Below are 24,593 nucleotides of genomic sequence, written 5' to 3' on the forward strand. Positions count from 1 at the left end.
GATTTCCCTTAAATAGCTTGTAATGATAAAAGCATGTCAAGAAGTTATAAAATAATTTCAAATGCATCAATAAAATTAATGTCGTTGAGATTAATTTGTAGTTGTTTCATGAAAACAAAATTATTTAATCCACTATCTTTTAATGTGCATTTTAGCATGAGTTATTTAGTCTATGCTATGTATTGGAGTTAGAAATGAGAAAACTGCATGTGGAGTATGGATTTTAAATCATAAAAGCATTCATCAGAGCAAATAGCATAATTTTAATTAAAAGGTGCTTTAAAATACTACAAGACCAGTTGATACCTCTTATGTCAGCCCATCTGAAAAATAATATGATACTGGTATTCTGGTGAGATTAAATCTGAAGTTTCATTATAAGGCTTTCTTATTAGTATTAAATAACTTGCCCTTTTCAAATGGTGACACATTGAAAGTTCAAGAAGGACTTACATTTTGCAGGATGGGGTATATTAAACCCAGTGAATTGTTTTTGCAGTGGATTTCTAGCTAACTTCTTTTTGACTAGACTCCAGATTTGCATATTTTTTCCAGTCAAACTATTCATTACTCAGAAAAAAAGCTAGAAGGCTGTTAATAGTGAGCATGTCCTATATGCAGCTATTATAGTAATTTATAGAAATATGTATCATTGGATGTTAATAGGATTGTTGTATATATAACTAATATAATTATATATACTAAATTAAAATATATGTACTATATGCTGTATATATGATGCACTTCAGTGTAAGGATTATATATCAGTAATTTTATAATGAGATTGCTTTGCAAGTGATAGTATTTAAGGCCATATGAAAATCCAGAAATTCAGTTAAATGAAGTCTTGTCTCTGTAGTGCTACACTGAAAAATAAAATGTTTAAAACTTCAAGATAGAGCTTCTGTGTTGACCACTGTAGTCCATTGCAAAAAATACAAAGAGGCACACTCTCTGCCTTCTCTGCTTCCCTAAATATTTTACTCTTCTCTTGCTCATTTCCTTGCAGGAACACCAGTGGGTTGAATTTCTGTTCTTATGGTTTTTGTTTCTTATGAGAGATTTAATCCCTATTGGTTTGCGATACCATGCAACTAGTAAAGGTCCCAGGGAAAATTTGCTCAAAGCCCACACTTGACACTCCCAACTGCTCAGAATAAATAATGAATGGTAGAACGTGAGCACAGATGTCAGTTTCAGGACGGAAGCAGTGGTTCTAAAAAGCAAGTTTTTTTCCAAAGGAAAGAGGTACTTTCACTGTAGACTGTGAAATATTGCACTTCTTAGTCGTCCATATTATTTAAATTTTGGTAAGAGTTCAGTAACTAATGAGCAGGCATTGATTTTTATGTTGTTTTTAGATCGTTGGAAGGATAATTAAAAGTATAAATAACTTAGCCTCCTGGTACATTAAGTATATAGACACATCATCAGCCATAATTAAGAATTGGTTTTAGATTAAATCACTTTTACAAATAGTTATTTAATTTAGCAGGTTTGTCCTTTGGTTCAGTAAAGTCATCTGTCATTTCTCTCAGAGCTGTAGCTCGTGGAAAGGGCAGCTTTAACAACATTCAGTGAGCTCTGAGACTCAGGGCTGAGCTTCTGTCAGCTTTTATATTGGATTCTTCAGCACAGGCTTGATTCATCAAAGCACTGAAGCTAAAGTTAACATCTCCTTCAAGAGTTTCACAGCATTTGGAGCCCTAAATGCAGAGCACATTTACCTAGATCATAATTAATAAAATCTAGTTAGCACATTGCCTCAGCAACACAGAGTAAGAGCTTTTGCATTTTCCAGTTTTGACCTGTGTAGACTACCCTCAGTTAGTGTATTTATAGAAGTAGCTTGCTAAATTAGGTGATGATGGGGATGTTCTGCAAAGGAAAAGAGGGCTTATCTGTTCCTCTTCAAAAACAGCCTTACTTTGTCTGTTGCTGAGACAGCTCAGTTGCATTTAAAAGTGAATCTCATGTACGATGAAGGATTATTATTGATAAATGTCTTTAGCACTGATGGAAGAGGCTTCTTTTGAAATAAATGCAGTCTGGTTAGAAGTCTGGTCCAGTTTTTAAAAATCTCATCAGAATCTTCATCAGTTTTTCTCGGGTTTGAGATACAAAGTTTTCTTTTGCTTCCCTGATGTGTCATGTATATTGCATTTTTCCATGAAGATTTAGGATGTTGTGGGTGGGTTCCATGACCTGAGGGATGACTGGCTTGTAGTTAGTTTACTAGTTCTTATATCAAGAAATTATGAAATAAATATATTTAATTATTTTGTTGTCTTAAAACTTGCTTTTAAGAACACAGTTTTGAAATGTTATTCTAACTTACATACAAAATTCATTGGGATCAATTCCATATTAACAGTGGACAAATACCATTCCCCGATGCATGGTGATTCAAATGTAAAATATTTTCTAAAACCATTGTGATCAGTTATTTCTGTTAGAGAAGTAACTGTCTTTAATCTTATGTGAGTAGTTGTTTTCAAGTTTTATTCCTCTCCGCTTTCAGAATTAATTGCTTGAATTTCCGAGAGCATTTGTTGATTTCTTTTTATTTTTTGAAGAAATCAAAATTTTCCTGGATTTCACATTATTATCAACTAAACAACTTTGAAAATACTGCTTCATTTTTAGAAACATTTTATGCCTGTGACTGTGGGAACTTTACTTTCCTAGCTGTATTTCTTTGACTGGTTACGGGAATGTGAGAATCATATTAAGAAATTATAAATTTCTCCTTAATGACCATTTCCTTAGAGAAAGCATTGAAAAGGATAAGGGGGAAGATAGTCTCAGTTTGTCATCTTTATTTCTTACTTGTTTGGAGTTCCCTGTTCTGACAGTTTAGCACATAGCACATTGTTGTTTTGCATCAGCATCCAGTCAAGTATCACTCTCCTTGAGTAGATCTTTACTTCTTTATTTCTGTACTACTTCAGTTCAGTTCTGATTTGTATGCCAGAAATATATTAAAGTTTTAGTAGCATTCATCGTATGTAGTTCTGTCCTTTTTAGAATGAAAGATATGTGAAGGTTCTAATTATATCTTTCAGTCTTATGTCTGTTCATTGTGTTTTCATGGATGAGACTAATAGATATCGCTTAGATTGAACAGAAGAAGTTCTGAGTTTGAGATTTCACTCTGGTCTGCAGAGGCTGCATCTCAAGTTTGATTAACACTGGGGAAACCTCTTCACTGTTGTTCTTACTAGGGATCAATTCCATTATCACCAATTCTTCTTCCTGCCTCAAAATTTAAGATTTTTTTTTTTCTATTTTTTTTTCCTAGTTTCTGAACCCACGACATAGAGTGCATTTAAGTAAAAGCACCAAGTCTCTCAGTTTGTTTCACTCATTGGGGAGTATGGTGGGCTCTGAAGAACATGTTTACTTTGCTTATAGTAGTTGATTTTGCTAGATAGAAATACCATATTAATAAATTCATGCTCACATTCTCCTGGGTAAACACCACTGGATTAGCTGGTATATATGTTGCTGTGTTCCATTAGCAGCTTTTCTCTGTGGATCAACTGATGTGCATTTCTTCTCAGTACTCTCCTGAAAATCAGGAAAACATGAAACTTCCCCAAGCCTAATTTATTTGAGATCTTTCTTAAGAAAATTTGGTTGAAATAAGCTAAAAGGATTAATACAAGTTTTGGGGAAGAGTGGGATAAAGAAAAGAGATGGGAAATGTAAAGAATGGAGTGGCAGACAAAATGCTTAGAATTATTTGTGTTTTCCTGTTAGTGAGATCCCTGACAGACAAAACTGGGTGATAATGGTGATTTGCAGAGGTGGATTTAACATCCTGTGAAAAAAAATCACTGTGACATGCCCTTTTCTTGACTCAGAGCATGGTCTTAGTTTGTACCATTTTCCTGAGTATGTTTTACACATAGTTATATCTGCATCTTACTCTTTTAAAGCCTGGTTTCTAAGGCTGAATCACATTTCCCTCAAATACCGGCAAGGCCAATAGGTAGTGATGAGATTTTTCTTGTCACAAAATTGGTCCAAAGTAAATGCAGTCTTGCACCCCACAATGACTTAGGGAATTTGTTTAGAATTTACGGATTTTGTTTGCTACCGAGAATCATATTTTCTTGTGTCAGACTGTGAAGTCCAGAATCTCAAGACTTCTTTGTGGTGTAGAAAAGTGGAATATTTGCTGAAGGAAGTACATCATTATTTCTGTTGTCAACATCACTTTCCTCAAGCTTGTGTCTTATCTCCCCCTTATTCCTTTCAGCCAGTGTAGCAAGCTGTGCTGTTATGTCTGGGAATTGTGCTGGGAGTGATTGGCTGAGCTGTCCTCTGTGGATGCTCACTCTCCTGAGGAGCATTATCAGCCCATCTACCTTTTCCAGTAAACAGAAAGCAGTCTCCTCTCCTGTATTGGAAGTGAGACAACTTCCCTTATATAGAAAGACCATGGAACTAAGGTGAAAAACAGTGGATTCTTTGTGGTTTGTTGTGCTGTTGTTTTATGCATAGATGCTTATCTCTTTCCTCTACAATAAAGATTATGGAAAAATGCTTCTAAAAGCAACAGGGATAAAGAAGAGCAAAGAGAAATGATCTAATAAATCAGTGACTTCCCTCAACTATTTGTGTTAAATGCTGTGAAAGGACAAGTCACAAGGACTAATTCCTAACATGTTGTTCCTGGAGCAGTAAATGCTGAGATATATATGTTTTGTTTATAATAAGGGAATACATTGAAATAATTTCAGGAAATACTAATAATTGAGCAATTAATAAACAAGAATTCCAATATAATTAGGCTAAATGTCTTTATGCAAACCTTCTCTCGCTCAGATAAACCAACAGCCACAAAATAAATATCCCCAGTTTGGTGTCAGGGCTGTAGTAGTTGGACTTCAAAATGAGGAGGCATCTCCAAAAAATCCTTGTATCAAAACACAAGTACAGAATTAGGGTACTGATGTAAGTTGTGATGTTTTGAATATTGCTTGGAGTTCTGAAAAGTTTCTTTGAAGAAAGGGTGTTGATCTGTGGAAACACCTTCCCAAGACCCAGAACTTTAGCATACCACCTCCAGTCTCCAAACTCTCTAGCTGTGTTTGAAGGTGCCTGCACAGTGCATTGTTTAGACTTGCTGATTTCTGAAAAAGAGAGCCCCTATTTTGCTAGCTTCACCTAAATTTTCCTGCACCACCAGATTGTAGAAAATGTAGAGAAAAGAAGTAGTAAGGAGCATATAAAGGTAAGTTTCTAATTATGTGGGGAAATGAAATTACCGAGGGATAAGGAAATGTAAAACTCCATTCTGGATTACAGTTAACAAGACTCCTTGGTTACTGATTACTTAGGGCTCATCATCTAGCTTTAAATGTTCCTCCTGGAATATTTATAGAATCACAGAGTGGTTTGTGTTGGAAGGGACCTTAAGGATCTAGTGGCTATCCTCCTGCTGTGGTAGGGACACCTTTCAGTAGACACCTTCTGTAGTTGCATGACGGGTTGCTCAAAGCCCCATCCAACCTGGAACTCTGAACCAGTCAGGGCTGCCTTTTCTGGGCTTGGCCACTTGGGTAGTCTGTAGTCTTGTAAAAGAATCCTGTTTCCATTCAACACTGACATAGTATTTGTGACTTAACTGGAGGTTTGTACCTTCCAATAATGAGAAAACTCCATAGTCTCTTCTGTACATCTCACCTTCCTGTTCTGGTGGTCAGTTGGGGTTTTCTGTAGTAGCTTTAGCAGCTTTTCCAGGTCCATGTATCACAGTACAAATGTCCCACGAGATACCCATATTATAAAGGTTGTTAATTTGTGGGAGGTTTTGGCCTCTGCCCTTTGGTATTGTCTAAGATATGTTGGAAATCTTAAGTGATGCGCTGCCATTAGAAGAGCCAGGGGGTGCCTTCCTCCTTCTCCTTACCATGTAAAACTTAGATCTTCTTTTGTCAAGATGACTCATTCTGGTGAGGTTTGAGAAAAGAAATTATTATTTGGTAATCTACATGTGATATGATTCTCTTTGTCTTTTATGGCAGGGACAAAAAAAAAAAAAAAAAAAAGAGAGAGAGACAACACTTATTTTAGGGAGATGAAAGCCCCTCTGGCATTCTGTGCATTACAAGTCTTGCTTCTATGTATCAAAGCAGAGTTGGATTCTTATATGCACATAAATAAATTAGGAAAGAGAAAAAAATGTAAATTTTAGAAAAGACAAAAGAAAAGATTTGAAATTCAAGTGGCCAATTTCAGACAAATGGAGGTAAGAAAGTGAAAGTACACCCACTCTTTGAAGAAAGATGTGTAAATTATGCTAAGTAAGGCATCTTCTAGAAGAACTAAGAAGGTGCTGTGTATAAAAAGTGTATATGCAGACCTATGTGTAAGAAGCAAGACTTTACAGTGAATCATTGGGTTTGGGAGGCCTGAGAGAATGAGAACCATCCAGGATGACACAGATATTGTGAAGAGAGTATTTGCTCAGTTTTCACCATGCTGAATGCTGGGGCCCCAAGTGTCTTAAAAATGCAGCTATTTCTAGAAAGTACATTAAAATAAGCTGTTATGTTCACAGGCAGTGGTTCAGTCAGAAGAGGTGGAGGAATTTAAAACTGAAAGCTGGTGCTAAGATTGTTTATTGAAATTTTGAAGTCTTGGACAGGGAAGGGTAGCAAGCATTGTCTTCCAAGGCAATGCACTCAGGTCTGCTGAGAATAAATGGCATTCATCTTACCCAGGAGTGTCTGATATTACCTCCCCAAAGTTATTAAAGTAACTGGATCACTGATCAGTCTGTCAGTTTGTGTATTATGGAAGAAATAAGCCTGAACTATAGGAAGCAGAATGATCTTGTGTTTTGAGTAAATCTTGTTGAACTAATCTTGTTCTTTAGCATGTGATAGTGGGAACAGTTTACAGGACTATGCTTCTGAAATGTTGTTTTTATGAGTAACTCTAGAAATCTTAACTATTTTACTACATCCAAATAAGAAATCTGATAAGGTGAACTGGGATTGATTTTTGATTTGTATTGACTGTTAGTAAGTTCCCAATGAGCATAATGAACATCAGTTTTGAAAATCATGCCTGACCTCCTGTCTTTTCAGAATTGAATGGAATCTTTCTTTCTAGAAACAAAATAAAAAGTGGAAGCATTAAGTACTTCAAAGAATACTCTATGTGTAAAATCATGGTATAATGGGAAATTACAAGTACAGATGAAATTTTGTTCAGAAGTAATGAAACTTTGAACTAGAAACATGAGTGAATTTTTCTAAAATATGCTAATTTTTCCTTTCACATTATGTATATTTTTGAAAGATATTGGTGGTATGGGTAAGGTACTTTATCTAAATACACCGTGTTTTTCTGGTAAAACACACTGATCTTTGACTTTTACAGGGAAAACATGAAGGGAATTTTTTATCAGTGATATGACACATTTTAATACTTTATTGAAACTTATGGTTTAGATATATTTTAAGAAAATGATGAAGCTATTTTTAATTCTATAGGCTTGCTGATACATGGGAAGATGATATGGGAGTTCATCCTTTAAAGTTTCCATCAGAAACATGTTTGGAATTGTTGCTGATACTGGGTGTGAGTACCGCATCTCTGCCACCTTCACTTCGATGCATGAACTCTTTTCAGGTAAGGAACAGCTTCTATTTCAGTATAAATGTGTTACTTTTGGAAAAAGAGAGATCCCTGAGGGCCATAAACCCTTTCAGAGGGTTTGTCTTCTGTAGTTGCATGACTTTCCATTATATTAAAATGTAGACCAAGATGGAAAATGCCATTGGAGTTTTAATCAGTTCATTACAGTTTAAAGTGATGAAATTTAAAGAAATTTCATCAAGCTTAGGCTACAGTAGCTAGAATAATTATAAAAAATTCTTGTGGGCTTAAAAAAATTCTCAGCAAAAAAATAAAGATTTCCAGTGGTGCAAACATTCTTCTGTGTGTTACTCTGGAAGTTCTCAGCAATCATAGAATTTTTCCAAAGGAAACATTGTTACAAGCATGTTGAATTGCGATTTTTATTTCTTTTGTAATGTGGTTGGAGAGTATGATTTTTATAAATGCAATAGAGACAACTGAATTCATGATGATATGACATAGCATTTTATGATGCTTCTGTCGTTGCATAGTCTGTAGGTTGAGTGTTGATGCAAATCTAAAGTAACCAGCTGTTGAGCAGGAAATGTACTGAGTCTGTGTTTGTTCTGGCAGCTATGAAAGAATCGTCATCTTAATGGGACTGAATGTTATTAACAGTTTGTAACGTGATATCAGGTAGCCTCTCTTCGTCTGTATTTCCTGCTTGTACTTAAGGCTCCTCTAATTAGTGTTCCTGAGTTATGTTTACTGAAAGTAGTCTTTTTGTAGATTTTGCAGCAAAAAAAAAAAGGTTGTAAAACAAAATCAAGTCATTGACTTTAAGAGAGTTATCCTGATGTACAGCTGCTGAAAACTCCTGTTTTAGGAAATAGGTACCTGCATTGTTTCTCACTTTGCATCTTGTTTGCTTGGAAACAGGCAATCTGTACATGGTGATCACTTGGGTACAGCAGCAGCCACTGATTGCTTCAATTTAAATACCCAAGGTCTGAATTGTTACTGGGTTGTACATTCAGAGGCCATAAAAATGAAGAATCTCCTGGATGCCAATAGATTGCAATAATTATAAATTTGAAGCATTGGCCAGCAGTAGTAATCCATGCAGTTGAGTAGTCCATGTTTCCTATTATAAAGTGAACATTTTGGTTGTCTAATCCAAGAGAATGTGTTCCTTGTCTCTTACATTTCCAGTAATCTGTGGTAAAGTCTTCCCTGCTTTACCCATGAAAGGTTAAATAGGAGTTTCTTCTTATATGCTGAGGCTGTATGTCCTGTATTGTTTCTGTGCATACTCAGTCCTATGTTGTGTATTTGGGATTCCCTTTGATTTGTGTATGGGGTAGAGACAGGAAGTGATGGATGTCTGTCAGCTGGTGTTTTTACCACAGAGTACACAAAACGTCAGACTTTTCTTTTTTTCCTTGGCTGACTCTGGATGATTGTGCTCAATTTCTCCTGGGTAATTTTAGCTTAGTGAGGCTACCTCTGTAAAGAAACCATTGCCCTGGAGGCACATGGTACAGGTCCTGGAAGCATAGGGTTATGTCAGCCATGGGGTGGGACATCCCCATGCTTGCCCTGTAGACCCTCTGACCATGGCCTTTAAACCCCAGATTTGTGTGGAACAGATGAAAGCAACCAGTACTGTGCTGAGCTCATTTACTGAGCACTGGGCTGCACAGATCGTGGTTTTCCCGCCTGTGTGCCAAAGTTGGCAATGTGACAATGTCCTGTCTTTCACAGCAACACACTTTGCAGTTTTTGAAAAGCCCAAGTTAGAAACCTGCTCTGCTAAGATAATGTTCTATTTTGCCAAGTGGAAGGAAAGGAAAATGGCTTTTTTGATAAAATTCTGTGACTCCCAACTGTCACTCTCCTTGGCAGACAGTCAATATCACCAGGAGTTTGCCCTAGAGGGTGAACACTGTCCAGTAAAATATTGTTTTATTTATTTTTATCTTTATAAACCTTGTTTGGATCTCAGTCAGTGAATCCATGAAGCAGGAACAAAGTTTGCCCAGGCTTTTCCCTGATGCTTTATAATGGTCTTGCCAGCCTTATAATTTTGGGGATTTTTTTTTTTCTGGCATGCTTCTTCATGTTCAGCAAATACTAGAATTACAGATCCTAGTTTTTCTGTATTTTTCTTGGAAAAAGCTGGCAAGATCTGAAGAGAGCTTGAATAATGATACAAAATTGTGCTGTTGCCTGGGCATAAGATCATGCTGCATCCAAAATAGTGAAGATTGTGAGCCAAAAAGGGAATAATAAAAGGGCACTGATTGTAAACTGATATTTCATGTATCTTAATGGAGTAATGACAAAATGACAAAACCAGTTTAGCTTTATTTTGTGGTAGACCTTAATCTGACAGTTGTCTAGAAAAATTTAAAACATTTTAATTCTGTGTTACAATGAAACTTGTATTTGAAGTGGAAATAATTGCAGAGTTCCCTGTTATCTACACAGTGGAACAGTGGCTGTCTTGTTTCAACAGGGGCCAGGGTCTTGCAATTGAATGCTGGAGGAATTAGAAGGAAAAAACAAGCCCAGAAAGTACCAGAGTTTTCTCCTTTCATTTATATGTGTTTCCACAGTTGGACATGTGGTGAGGAGTTAAATGGACCACTGCTTTCTAGTGGTGCTTTTCTTTATGTTTTCATACAGTATTTGGAAATTTATCTAACAGCTCTAATTTGATGATCTAAAAGTTACAGTTCAACTCCTGATACCCTGTCAGGATGGCTTTTAAAATCCAATTTTTTAAAATTAGATAACCAAAAATGATCTCAGTGACACCCATGTTTTTTGAGAATGTATTTAACCTCTCTCCCAATTACAGTGCTGCAATGTTGACAAGCCAAAATTTTAGTTGGTATGCATCTGCATTGGGTGATGCTTAGGCTGTAAAAAGCACACAAAGGAAATCTGCTTAGTTGCTAATAATCTGTAATAAACTCTGTTCTGCATTGTGCTCTGGAAGTACTCTCTGGGACTAGCTTAGCAGACTCTGTATCAGTGCTGAGACATAAATTACATTTTATTTTCCATTGGTGTGCTACTGCTTAGTAACATAATATTTGAAATCACTTTTCAATTTGGTTTTGACCCTGTAAAGATCTTTCAGTGTGATTTATGTTGCTAGAGGAGCCTGGAAAGAAGAGCAGCAGCAGACTGTGCTACGTAGCTCTGCTGAGTTTAAGGTGCTCACTACAGCCAGCTTATAAGTTTCCCAGGCTGTTGAGCCTAGGTACTAGGTTGTCTTTGGCTCATCTCTCATTTCACCTGAACAATTGCAGTGACTTTTTTTTGGTGGACTGTAGAAAGTTAAATCTTAGGAAGCTTGAGCCTGTAAACTCTGAAGGATTTTGTTTCTGCTTGCTGGTTGATGGCAGCTCCCGGGTTTACACGGGAGAACACGGTTGGTTTTTCAGCCCTGACTTGTACCTTCCCAGGCTTGTAATCCCTCACCCATACTAAGGATGTCTCAGATCAAGGTAATGGGATTGACTGAGGCACTTGATACTTACCCTGGAGCAATGAGAAAAGCAGTAAGAAGGGAGAGAGGAGTTTGCTACTAGAAGAGATTCATTTTTTTTGTTTGCTTTTGCTCTGAGCATTGTTTTGCCGCTTTCTCTTCAGCTCCATTACACTGCACAGAAAGCTGTGTTACCTCATTACACACTCAGTCTATATGGCTGTCCACCCACCTGAGCTGTCAGCCCTTTGCTTTAGGGAAGGTTGGGCTTTACTTTGTGTATTATTCTTAATACTTGCAAACACTTGTAGCTAGCACCCACTTGAGCTCTCATGTACTTTATCACAGCGCTGCTCGGCTGCTGCTTCTCAGCACAGTCTCAGAGGCTGTGTTGGTATTTCAGAGCCTACAGCACAGAACAGTTAACACAGGGAGATGCTTTAAAGTGACAAGTAATCTCTGCTGTGTTTTTCTAACCTTATCTCGTCTTTCTCTGAATTCAAGCACAGTGAACAGAAAATGTCCTGGATATTGAATTCTTATGATGATACATGGGACTGTTGAGCACATTTTCTCTCACTGCTGTTGTTGTGGCAAACCAGACATTTTACTTGCCCTATCAAGGCACTATTCATAAGGTCACAGACTGTAAACAACAGTTTTCAGAGCTAAACAGATCATGGTTTTAGTTTTACTTTTACAGTTGCATGAAATTGAAGGAAGATTGTGATTAAGAACTGCTGAGCTGTTTCAAAATTTTGTTTCAAATAGCTCTTGATAGTTTTTGGAGCTGTATCCAGTGCCCCTGGTAGCTTTCTGCATATTGTCTGCTTTGGTTAAGAGAGGTGAAGCCAATGTTTAGGAAAAAACAAAAAACTGTTTATTCTACCATTGCAGTAAGAATCCCTAGTGGTGTTTCTGAAGGAAAAACTCATTTGCAGATATTTTGTTTTCAAAAGAGGAGGAAAACCCAAAGTTTCTCATAGAATAGCCTGTCAATTCTCTGTCATTTAGTCTCTTAATACAGTGCAGGAAACTTGCTAAAGGCAAGATGGTTTAGAAATACAGAATATCAGTTGCTCAGAAAATATAAGAATGAATAAATACAGTATTCATTATAGTTTAGTAGCTCTAGTATATGAGTATCAAAAGGGTCATGGAAAACAAAATATAAAATTACTGCTGTCTCTCAGGTCTGTGCTTGGTCCAAACTAAAGTGTCCCTTGCTATTTGGTGGTTTTTAGTATCAATACTTTTATGTTTTATGTGTCACTATATATATGAAAAGCAATTTCAAAATCATTTATTGCAAGAAGTTAGCTGAAGATAACAAATGCATCTGTGTCTTTTGACAATCCTTTTTGAAGCTAACAGCTGAGTAAAATTTACAAAAATCTGTTCAGCTTTTCCATTTGTTCTGGGCATTTGGAGCTAGAGAAGTGCACGTATTCTTTTAAACTGGATTCCTCTCCTTTGGAGCACTGTCAAACAGCAGCAAAGAAGGATAAAAATACAATAAAAGAAAATATTAGGAGTGAAGAAATGGCTTTCAAAATATTGTGTCTTTTACTAAACTATGCCAGAAAGGAAAAGTAAATAAGTGAATTTATGCAGTAAAATGGCTTATTATCCCTTCAAACATATTTTTAAATCACAGGCTATTACTTGCCTAGTGAAGATCTCCCACAAAATGAACTAGAGGTCTGAATATGTATATTCTATAGTATTTCACAGACAAATGATTAGTTCCTAGACACAGTACAAATTTTTAAAAAATGTTTCTCTCAAGCTTGCAACTGCTTATGTCTCTGAAACTTTTGCATTAACATTGACAATATTATGAAGCAACCACTGCAACTACATTGTAATCTGTTTAATTACAGCCATGTTTGTTTTCCTTAGCTGACTGGTTCTACATAATGTAAACTACAGTGAAGAAACCCAGAGTATTTAGTGCCAGCTTCTTTTGGCTACTCAGACTTTACCCAAAATAATGATGGTTTGATTTTTGCAGGTTACTATAAAAGTGCCTGCTATATGCTTTTTGTAGTTTTGTCTAACTCAGATAGGTTTCCGGGATGACACAGAATGGATTTTTTTTCTGTTTTATTTGTGATTATTATGTGTAAGTTTTTAAGCTTAATTTCAAATTATTTATTTTAAACAGGAAAGAAGTACCCAAACCTTATATACAAAAGCAGACGGAGTTTTGTAAAACGTGCATACAAATATTTCAGTGGCTTTTAAATAAAAGAACTTATCATGTATATATTTAGGAGTTTTTTCATGTTTTTTGCATTTAATGAGAGCCATAATAAATCTATTGAAACACTGCAGAATAATTAGGAAAAAAATTATAAAGCTATATGAACAAATTAAAATATAAAATTATGAATAAATGCTGCCTAGAGCAAATGATATTAAGAGATTTTGTGTTTCAATGACAAATTTGAATACTTCTTTGCAGAATTATAGAGATTCCTATGTTCATTTAAGAAATTATTGTTTTGTCTGCTGCTTAATTGTTCCATGTTAAGTTGATTTATAATATGTCCCTCAGGTTATCTTACTTGGTGTGCACTGTAAGCTATCTTTTAAAAGTATCTCTGGAGCATTCAGGTGTCTGTGTCGGAATATCCCTTTCTTTTGTTGTTAACCTCAGTCTCAAAGGGAACAATTTTTTAGTTGAACTATAATTAGTATTTTTACATTCTTGTTGAAACTATACCAAAAATGTTTCATACTGCTTCTGCAAACACTTTATTAAAGCATAATGTCTCCTGTCTGAGAACTGTTCAGTTCTGTATATGCAGGACCTTATTGAACAATGTCCATATGTCCTTATGTATCCCTCTATGACTCATCCATATCTGCAGCACAGGCTCACATTTCTAGGCTATGGTTTTGTGATATCTGTAGCTGCTTTGGACATGCTAATGGGAAGGTATTATTTCCTTTATCTAATATGTGGCATGGCTACATTTCCTCTAATGGGAAGGAGCTGCCCATTTAGATTGGCCTGAAACAGAATGAAATCAATCATGTGCAAACCTAAACTAAAGCTATGAATAGGAAAAATGCAAGTCCAGCTTGCTTGTGGAAGCACAGTATTTTGTGATTGTTTCAGTGCTCATTGGTGGAAAATCAGAACCTTGACAGCAGTGGCCTTAAACCAAGATTCAGAATGTGTCATAAGTTTCTCAGAAAGGGTAAATGGTTCTTTTCTTCCAAAGTAGTTCTCCAGTAAAGAGGAAATCAGAGAGAGTGAACCTGCACTTATCATAAACAGAAGTAGATTAAATTACAAAAAAAACATGTGCTCCAAGTAAGAAACAGTGAACATGTAGCATGCAGGCAAGTGCCTCCTCAGGAAGTATGGTTTCCTGCTGCTTGAGAAGGAAGATCTTCTGAAGGAACATTTCTGTGCAATTCCCTTTGCCTAGAATATAGCCAAACCTACCTGTTGCATAAGCATGTAGTAATATAATTCAAAGCAGTTCTCTTAGAAAAGATGCCCAGATATGTCATTGTGGGGCTTTGACCCTGGTTGCCCACCAAAGCTGCTTTATCACTCCCCTCCTTAGCTGGACAGGAAACTGCAATGAACAGCACCTGGGTCAATGAAAGGACAGGAGGAAATCACTCACCAGCTACTGTCATGGGCAAAACAGATTTGATTTGGGGAAATTAATTGAATTTGCTAACAATCAAATCAGATTAGAATAATGAGAAGTAAAACAAAATCTTGAAAATATTTACCCCAAGTCCTCCCCTTTCAGATTGAGTATATTCTCAGTTCTTTGACAGCTCCTCCTAGTGGTGCAAGGATAGGGAGAATGAGGGCCATGGTGAGTTCATCACACATTGTCTCTGCTGCTCCTTTCTTCTCAGGCAGAGGACTCTCACACAATTCCCTTGCTCCAGTGTGGATCCCTTCTATGAGGTGACAAGCTCTGCCAGCAGACCTGCTCCAGTGTGGACTCCTCTATCCACAAGTCCATCCAGGAGCCTGCTCCAACACAGGCTTCCCACAGGGTCACTGCATCCTCCAAGCATCCACCTGCTTTGGCACAGGTTCCTCTGCAGGGGAACCTCTGCTCTAGGACCTGGAACGTCTCTTCTCCTTCTTCACTGACCTTGGTGTCTGCAAAGCTGTTCCTCCCACATAGGCTCACTCCTCTCCCAGATTCTTGAACAGGGCTTTTTCCCCCTTCTTAAGGCTGTTATCCCAGAGACACAACCACCACCACTGCTGGGCTCAGCCTTGACCAGCTGTGGGTCCATCCTGGAGCCAGCTGGCATTCGCTGAAATGCTTGTAAATGATTGTATTGGTTTTGCTGGCAAAACCTTGCCATGCAAAACCAATACAGTCATTTACCATTTAGATGTGAACGTACAATTAATTGCAGGGATCCTGTTTAGATGGTCAGGTATAGTCTGTGAATAAACCGTTTGAAAGGGGTGAAGCCAGAACTATTTTTTTCAGTTTTCATTTATTGTGAACTTTCTGATTTTTCCAAGCAAGTCTGAAATCTAAAAGACTAGTTGTTATGTCCTAATGATCGAGTAGTTGTGTAGGTAATGCACTGTTAAGCAGAAACTGAGAGTTTGTCTTTATCAATAGGCACCACACTGTGGAAAAGACAAATATTTGTGTTTTATGTACCTGAATATATACGTAAAGAAGTCTTATGGGAAGTCTGATATACTGCTAGAACATCCATTCCTATTTATTAATTGAGGCTGTTTGTGACTGAGAAACAAGCTCTGCTGAAAAGATATATTTAGACCTGTGCACAACCAAATACTGCAATACATGTTCAGTGTGGTTTATATAAGGCTGCTTCCCTCCAAAACCTTGGCATCTCTGAGACAATCTTAGCTCTACCCAGATTGCAATTAATAGCTTGATTTATGTGAGGTGCAAGTGTCAATATTGTAGTTAAAAATGCACAGAAATCACATTATCGGCTACAAAGAGCTCCTTTGCTTTAAAAATAATACTGAGTCATTGGATAACAATGATTCTATAATGGAGATTTTCTTTAGAATTTCATGTTGTTATGCTGTGTGTTTTGTGAATGTGTGTTGTAATGGAAAGCTGCAACACTGTTTGTTTTCATTAAGAGTCTGGATGGAAGCTTTGAAGCTACTTGAGGAGTCCAGAAAGCTCTGCATAATAAAAGATGTGTTTCTAAGGATGATTCTTAGTAGGCTTAAAACTGTTTTAAAAACAGATGGGTACAACTCTCTTAGATTTCAGCTATAGGCTGGAGTAGATATGATGTTATCACAAATTACAAGATTTTGAGGAATCCTGAGGGAGGCTGTCAGTAAATTCTAACATTTTATTAACAGACAGGTCAGCTTGCCAAGGCACTTAGAGCAGCTCAGGAGTGTTACACATTGGAGAGTTGGAAACAGTAATAATGTCTTCAAGGAGACAAATGGACAAATAAACAGAAGGCTGTAAACCCAGAGCATAATAATTGAATCGATGACTTGACCATGATAAAGTACATGGTGGACAAAAAGGAAGAGAGCTGTTAAGTTCTCCTCTTTTTATTGTCAGTTGAAAATGAGTCTGGAATGGATCTTTTGGTGAAGAAGTCAGTAATGCCTCCAGTGAGAAACATACAATTTGCCTTCCCTCAGAAGCAGAAGTCCATCATTCTGTTGCAATGTCAGTAGAGAGTAGTGTGCTCTAAATCTTTGTGCTTAAATCATAGGTCTGTTCCGGGGGTGGTAGCTGATGACAAATGGTCCTGCTTGAAAGCTTCTGCTTCCTAAAGAAGAAAACTCTGTTTGTATTTTAGGAAAGCTAGAATGGGCATGGCATGGGGGAACAGGACAGAGCACTGTCCGTCCAGGGGTAGGGAAAAACCTGAAGGGAAATGTAAGACATGAGATAGACCAACTACCCTTTTACTAGGCTGGTGATGTTCTCATTGACATACACCACCACAATTGTGACTGGCCAAAAAAAGGACAAGATTATTTCATTCTCTACATTGTTTGCTGCTTTGATCTATAGAAAAGATCAGTTGTGTGAATATTTCTTTGTAATAGCTCCACTGCTTTTAAGAAAAAGGAAGCTGGTTTACACACAGGAGTGTGTGGAGGTATCTCAGCCAATGCATTTTATAGAGCTCCTAAAATAAGATGTGGAATATTCCCGTGGGAAGAAAGAGAAGGGCAAAAGAGTGTATAAGCATTAACACAATAATAAAATTGTGCTGAAATAAGAAGACTGTTTAGCATCCAGTAGAAAGCTGTCATGCCTTGAAATGAAACGTGGCAACCATTAAGCAATATGTAGAAAAACTTGCAGAAATCTGAAGATGCCATAGCGGAGTGCGATCACAGGGAGTGTTGGGTGGGCAGAATGTGATTGTTGTTTGGACTTTTGCCAGGCATTTTGGTTAAAGTTTCTTCATCTGTCTCCCAGAAGCTTTACCAGTAAAATAGGAAGTGCTTCTGCCTTATGGAAAGAAAGAAAAAAAATTATTCCTATATAGCTAGTGTAAACTTTAAAAGCATGTTATATAGAGAAAGAGACTATTTTAAAACACCAGTTCCCAGACTCCATTATTTTTGTGAGCTACAGCACTGTAGATAAATGAAACCAGATCAGGGAGCTATATTTCTTCTGTTGCTTTTAGTGAGCTTGAGTTTTATATGGAAAATAGAAGAAAAAAAAGTATTTAGCACCTTGCATGGAAAAGAATTTTGCTTGAAAATTTGTACAAGTGAAGTTGTTATTTTAATCGTACTATTTTGGCTACTCAGTCCACTTCCAACTTCTTCCAGAATGCCTGGCATTTCTAAATATTATCCTGAAAACGACTGAACATTTTTACTGTTCAGATGTACTCACTTCCTGTGACTGGTACTGCTGACCCTTGTTCTGCTTCTTATCAATAACTGCATAATTCAGCTTTACATAAAAGGTTTTCTTGGTGTTGATGCTCCAGTCTTTGATGTATTTTTTATTTTCATATATCCCACCAAATCAAAAAAGGCTATTATTGTGTAATGGGGGGGGTGACTAGCTAACATTTCTTTCTTAACTCATCAGAGAGCTTGCTGCTGACTTTTTACTTCATGTTTTCATAGAAAGTCTATTTCATTCATCACCTGGTAGATTTGCAGAAGTTAAATTCTAGGACAGTCTTGTTTCCCAATTTCTTAACTACTTTGAGTTTTATGCACTCATGAGTTTCCATGTTACTTTCTCATTTTTATTAGATTCCAATTTGCTTTGTTTCCATGCTGTTAATGAGCAGACAGCTCTGTAAGTCTTGCACCTTTTCCCTGTTTAGATACTAACTTTTAATGCTTACCATTACCTAATTTTATTTTCTTCTTTTCAGGTATGGGAGGAGGGAAAAACAGGGATTTCTAGCCTTCTTTTTAGCAAAGTAGAATCAATTGTAATTCTTAAACTTTAAAAAAAAAAAAAGTCCACTGAACAGACAGAAACCTTCCTATTTCAGTTTGCCTTCTCTGCTTGCACAGAAAGGAAATGCATTTTCAGCTGTATTTTTGTGAAGCAGTAGCTTATGACTAGTCAAATTAATCAGAAGTGTCTCTTCTGCATGATTGTCCTGAGGATATATTCCATTAAATGACTGCTTTTTCTATTTTAAGGTAGGATGTATAATGTGACTAAATAGTGTCTGTAAAACTTACTGTATTCTGTTCTGTAAGCTTTTTTATGTCTGAGCTATATGGCTCAATGCTAAGATTGATTTAGAAAGACCTACTGAGTCTTATTCTACGTTTTTTAGGCCACTCCTATGTGAGGAGTTTGGGGAGAGACCATTCTTCCATTTGCCTGGTAATTAGATCATCTTCTGAGGACTCAGGAATTCAACTAGGTTGTATCCACGACACTAGATTTAGATGAAGCAGAGCTCTGATTCCACCTGGAAATGATTGTGCTCCTGAAACTTAGTTAAAATGAGCTGTCAGAAGTGAGACAGTGTTTACGTATTTTTTAAGTGTAGCTCAGAAGGTGGAGAAAACCCTGGTGACACTTCGTGGCTAATCATTTTATGTAAGCTTTTCCTGCAAAGGCAGAGCATGCATTCCTAATACAAAACAGTGAAGAAGTCAAGAGGGTCTCTTTTACAACATACTGATACTGGCTAAAGTACTAATACTTGCTAAAGTGCAGTGTCACTGTTGGATTATACTCCTTTCCCAGCTTACATTTGGATAATTTACAAAGCAATGATAATTTACAATGCCTGATTAAATATGGCATATTTAATATGATTAAATATCCAATATGATTCCAATATGATTCTCAACCCCACACTATTTTTTTACAACAAAGTAATCATCTTGAAGAAGATGCAAGTCACAGAAAAAGAATTTCATGTAAAGATATTATCTTAATCTCACATGCTGCTCTGTTTATGCAGAAGTGACTTCTCAGTCCAGTTTTTACCATTCCAATATAAATTGCCAGGACTTTGGATTGCCTAGAGTTCTCATTCCAATAAACAAATACTGAGTTGTTTTTAAAGTTAGGCAATCATTTGGGGTGTCCACCAGAAGGCTTAGGAGCCTTTTTCTCATCTTGTAAGCTTAAAAATCCTAGTGGTGGTCCTTTAGTGGTGGCAGCTTTGCTTTAATTAGTATGTGTGGTATTACAGAATTTCACCTGAAGTATTTATGGTATAGCTCAACATTGTAGGCAAGGACCTGAACCTTTTGAAGTTAATATCAAAAGTCTCTTTGGCTTCAGTGGTGCAGAACTGGCCTGCAAATGAATAAACCAGCCAGCTGGATATATTGTAGAGAAATAATTATTGCAGACTCTGAAAGTTCCTCATTAACACTATTGCATGTGAACTTTGCAAGCAAATGCTTGAAGCTAATCTCCGATAGCTATTTGTTAGACAAGTGAATTAATAGCTGTAGCTGCTGGTTCATGCAGAGGGTTCTCTGTTGGTTGTTTTGTCCTTTATTTGAAGACTTCAATCAGTGTAAATGATTTAAAGGCCTCACTCCACTAGATGGGGAAAAGTTGCTTGTAATGTAGTACTTGCTTACACTCTGCAGTTATTGATATGATATAATATTTTTACAGTTGGGTAAGTATAGATTTTGAATAAAAGAATTTAATTAACACTGAATAAATGTTCCTCATAAGGGAAAAATTCTCTATTTCTATTTCATTAATGCTTCATGCTTCTAGCAGTTAACTAATTTAATTTTACTCCTGGTGTTCAAGGTCTGTGCTTTTCTTTCCTTCCCTTCCCTTCTGTTTTTCAGTCTTTCTGTCTTTTAAACAGGCTTTATTTGTGTTTTATAGTTGGGAAAAGAAGATCAGCCAGAGATAGAAGATAGGGAGAAGTGAAAAACATTTTTTCCTTTAGTTGGACTTTGTGTAATGCACAGTGGACATGTATCTATGACTGTGCATAAAAAATGTGTAATGTGAAAAAAATTAGGTTTTTGGAAAGATCCCTGAGATTTTAGGACTACAAGCTCTATTTTAAAAAGCAAACTAAGGGACAGTTAATTCTTTTACATCAGTCAAGGTAGGGAGGATCAATCTCGTTATAAAAGTAACCCTTGCACATGCAACAACCATGCTCATTTAATTTGGCTTGGTAAGGAAATTTGGGGTTTTGGGGACCAAAATCCCTTTTGAGAGTTGTTTCTAGTTGTATATGCAGTACAATAGCATTTTGTATAAGATGCTTAAATTCAGGATACAAAGTGGATGAAATGATGTGGCAGATGTTCAAAATGAATAAAAAATATCTGTTCTTGTTTTGTGTCAAGCAGCAAGGGTTTAGTGTGAGAAGTCTAGGAGAATGATTGTTTTAGAGTTTGAGGCAAACAATTTTTCATTTGTATTTTTTTCCACAAACTTATTACAGTTTTATTAAAGGTTATTATGCAGAAATGTTAAGTGCCTGGTGTTGATCTTTGCCAGTTCTTAGTGTTTATCTTATAAAGCTGGTAAAATTTTGAAAAACTTCAGGTTATTTCTTTCAAACCTTAAGGTCATGCTTTGATCCTCACCTTTGAACATTTCTAAAATGTTCTTGATAATCATCTTTCTACATTTCTACTAATTGATGCTATTTTTCATTCACTGAACTTTGGGAAATGCTAAATTTTTTTTTATAATGCAGGCAATTATGGTTCAACAGCATATTTTTTTAGTGGCCTTGCCCTAAGGAAGATGTTTTAAACAGTATTTTAGAAGTCTTAGAGCAGACCAATGTGCTGTAATAATTATACTTCAATAATCCAAAATTATGCCTCCAGGGAGATATGACTCCAGTGTATACTTTGTTCATATATATTTATCCTTGATGGTAAAATTGGATTAAAAAAATAAGAAAAAGAATTGGAAGAAAGAAGCTGGAAAATTGATTCTTCTTGAAGGTCATTAATGTTTTTTAAAAAGAAGTTAAAAATGAACATGAAAATCTCATTGTTAAAGAAATTGTTCTGGCTTTGTTTTGCATATTGAGATTTTTATCAGTACAAGAAAAGGTCTCATAATAATAAAAGCTAATTGTTATTTTCCTCTGAAACTGGAAAGTATTCAGTGGCTGGGAAACAGACAAAGAAAAAAAGGGGGGAGGAAAAGAAGCTTGAAGAGTATAATATGGACTACATGGAGCCATAAGCTGAAGGACAGATTCATACTATATTGTAATATAAAGAGGTTGCAAAGGAGGAGGGGAGAAGAGAAGGGAAGAAACCAAAACTGCAAGATAAGGTTTCATTCAGAAGCATTTTCTGTCCATATTTGACTAAAGTATCTTTTAAGTGAATAAAGGAGATTGATTTATAAAAAGAAACTTAGGCAGCAAAATTAAGAGGGAATGTGAAATTTACACTGTCCAAACCCCCTGAAAAGAGCAGAGTAGACAAAGTCCAGTTTGTAAGCTTTACAAAACATTTGAACCACTTGTGTTCAAGGATGTCTTAAAACTACTAAACTTTGTTAATTAGCTGGTTCACTTAAAAAATGCATACAACAGAAATACATTTTCAGAGTCACAGAGTCATTGAGGTTGGACATGACCTCTTGATATCATCTAGTCCAACCCCCTGCTAAAGCACGGTCAGCTAGAGCAGGTTACCCAGGACCACGCCCAGTTGGGTTTTAAATGCCTGCAAGGATGAGACTCCACAGCCTCCTTGGGCAACCTGTGCCAGTGTTCTACCCTCTTGCAGTCAAAAAGTGTTCAGAAGGAATTTCATGCTCTTTAATTTGTGCTTATTGTCTCTTGTCCTGTTAGCAGGCACTACTGGCAAGAGTTTGGCTCTCTCATCTTCACTTCCTACCATCAGGTATTTTTACACATTGACATGATTCCCCTGGACCTTCTCTTGTCCAGGCTGAACAGACCCAGCTCTTAGCCTCTCCTCATATGAAAGGCACTCCTATATCTTAGTCATCCTCATGGTCCCTTCTTAGCCTGTTCTTAGCTTTTTCCTCACTTCATTAAGTCCATATCTTTATTGTACTGGGGAGCCCAGACCTGGACCCACCAGTCCAGATGTGACCTTACCAGTGCTGAGATGGGGTGAAGGATGACCTCCCTCAACTTGCTAGCAACACTTTTCCTGAGGCAGGTGTATCTCCACTATGTTCTTACTTGGTCCTCCTTCATGAAGGGTCAGTCTTCTTACAGTCTTCCCTGCTGGTCTCAGGGGCCTGGGATTCTTGCAGGCTGGTGATCAGGAAAGACTGAGGCAAAAAGGGCATTGAGAACCTCAGCCTTTCAGTGTCTTTTGTCAGCAGAGCCTTGGGCACCGTGCAGGCTAATGCTGTGCTACTCACTGCTTGTGTGTCTCTGAGAATCTGGAAGGAGCTGCCTCCTGGCTCACTCAGTTCTCACCCTCTGCTGACATAGTTTGCTGTCCATGGTGATGGCTGTTGCTGCAGTCAGCTGTTTAACTGGGCACCCAAAGAAGCCATTCAATTTCTGAGGTGTAGGGTTGACTGTACCTGTTAGATGTTGCACTAGATCTCTGCAGTGATGCTTAGGTCAGGAGTGAGTATTGGTTGGACAGTAGTCTCTAAATAATTGCATTATCCCAGCCCTGTGAGACAAGGAACCCCTATGTACCCTATACACGTGTGCAGTTAATGTCTTTGTCTGACACCAGTATGTTAACATCTATTTCATTTTTTAAATAGGTCTTATTTCAGCCAGTTATCCAGGCTGTTGTCAAAGCCCGTGTGTGAGCTGTGCTTTGCAGTGATAAATGAGTACAACTTGTATCTTAATCTGTTTATTTTTTTGCTTGGATCCCTTTTAAGAATGTGATGGGTGGCCTACTTTTATGGGGATGAAATATTATTTTCCTGTTCTTTTGTGACATAATGGGTCTTGTAAACAGTTTTGGAGTAGATGGCATTATTAGGATGGATGTTAGTTATTTTGGGGATGCTGATACATCAACTCTGTATATGTCTCTTGAATCTTCCTCATCTCTTGCTAATTATAGTTGGTCTTGGGGGGGAATCAGCTTCCTAAGTTAAATAGACCAGGGTAACACACAGTGTTTCTGGAGTGTGTTCAGGTGAGAACTGGTTTATGTTACCTAATTCCATGTTCACAACCCCCAGGTTATTTCACAGTTCTGTGGTGGGCATATGCTACTGCTGCTATCTACACTCCTATTTGGGAGCAAGCTTCCAAATCCCTTTGCCCTGAAAGCAAGTAAGTTCCTTTCTCTTCTGTTTCCAGGCTTATTGAGCAAACTTCTTCTTTCTGCTTTAAGAATTTTTTGGTGTCTTTTTCCTTCTGATTGATATATTTCCTCTGTTCTATCTATTGCATTTTTTAAAAATCAGATATAAGCTCTTCAGCAGATTCTGTGATTACTCTTGCATAATTATCTGAAACTGAGAAGAGCTTGTGTAGGTGTTTTTCTGGTTGACTCTTTTGCTTACCTAGGAAAGACTCCCTCCCATCCTTTTTTTTCTTTTGTCTTCTCTTCTCCCTACCTGCTGGCTCCTGAAAATTGGAAACATGAGAGGCCTTGTTTGAGCATTGGATTAAGAGCCAGGAAATCCTTACTCTTTCCATGACTCATTGTGTGTGTCCTTGGACAATCTGTTACTATTACAGATAAAAGCTGTGCAAAGCACTTGGCTGAAAAATTAAAAGCATGATCCGAGGAGATTATTTCAAATTTCAATCAAAGCATGGCAAAGGTGGACAAAAAAGGGAGGCTGAAGAAAGTGAGTATGGGGGGTAACAGTTTGTTTATGAGCTGCATAAAATGGTTATGAAGGGAGATAGGTAATGCTCACAGGAATCTCTGTCTTGTTAACCCTTTGGTTCTGTCACAGTGCAAGCATATGCTGTGGTAGTAGATGCACACACATCCCTCAGTATCAGAGCTGGTATGTTCTTATTGGAAATGAAATGGGTAAATAAGAGTGATGGAAGAGGAGAGGGTGCACTGTTCAATAGATGCACCTGCGCTCTACTTTTTAAA

At 37.1% G+C, this 24,593-nt stretch overlaps 1 protein-coding gene across 3 annotated transcripts in view; it reads left to right on the plus strand.

The window, feature by feature from the left end:
- Nucleotides 1–24,593, plus strand: part of UBE3D (ubiquitin protein ligase E3D) — a 76,711-nt gene that overhangs the window by 36,870 nt on the left and 15,248 nt on the right. For 2 of the 3 annotated variants that reach the window (XM_030236573.2, XM_050972932.1), the window contains exon 9: nt 7,512–7,650. In XM_030236573.2, coding sequence (XP_030092433.1) covers nt 7,512–7,650 — 139 coding nt within the window. Of the gene's footprint in view, nt 1–7,511; nt 7,651–24,593 lie in introns of those variants that run through there. The other variant, XM_050972933.1, reaches the window with a different exon arrangement.

Source organism: Serinus canaria, chromosome 3 (assembly GCF_022539315.1).
Source record: "Serinus canaria isolate serCan28SL12 chromosome 3, serCan2020, whole genome shotgun sequence".
NCBI lineage: Eukaryota > Metazoa > Chordata > Aves > Passeriformes > Fringillidae > Serinus > Serinus canaria.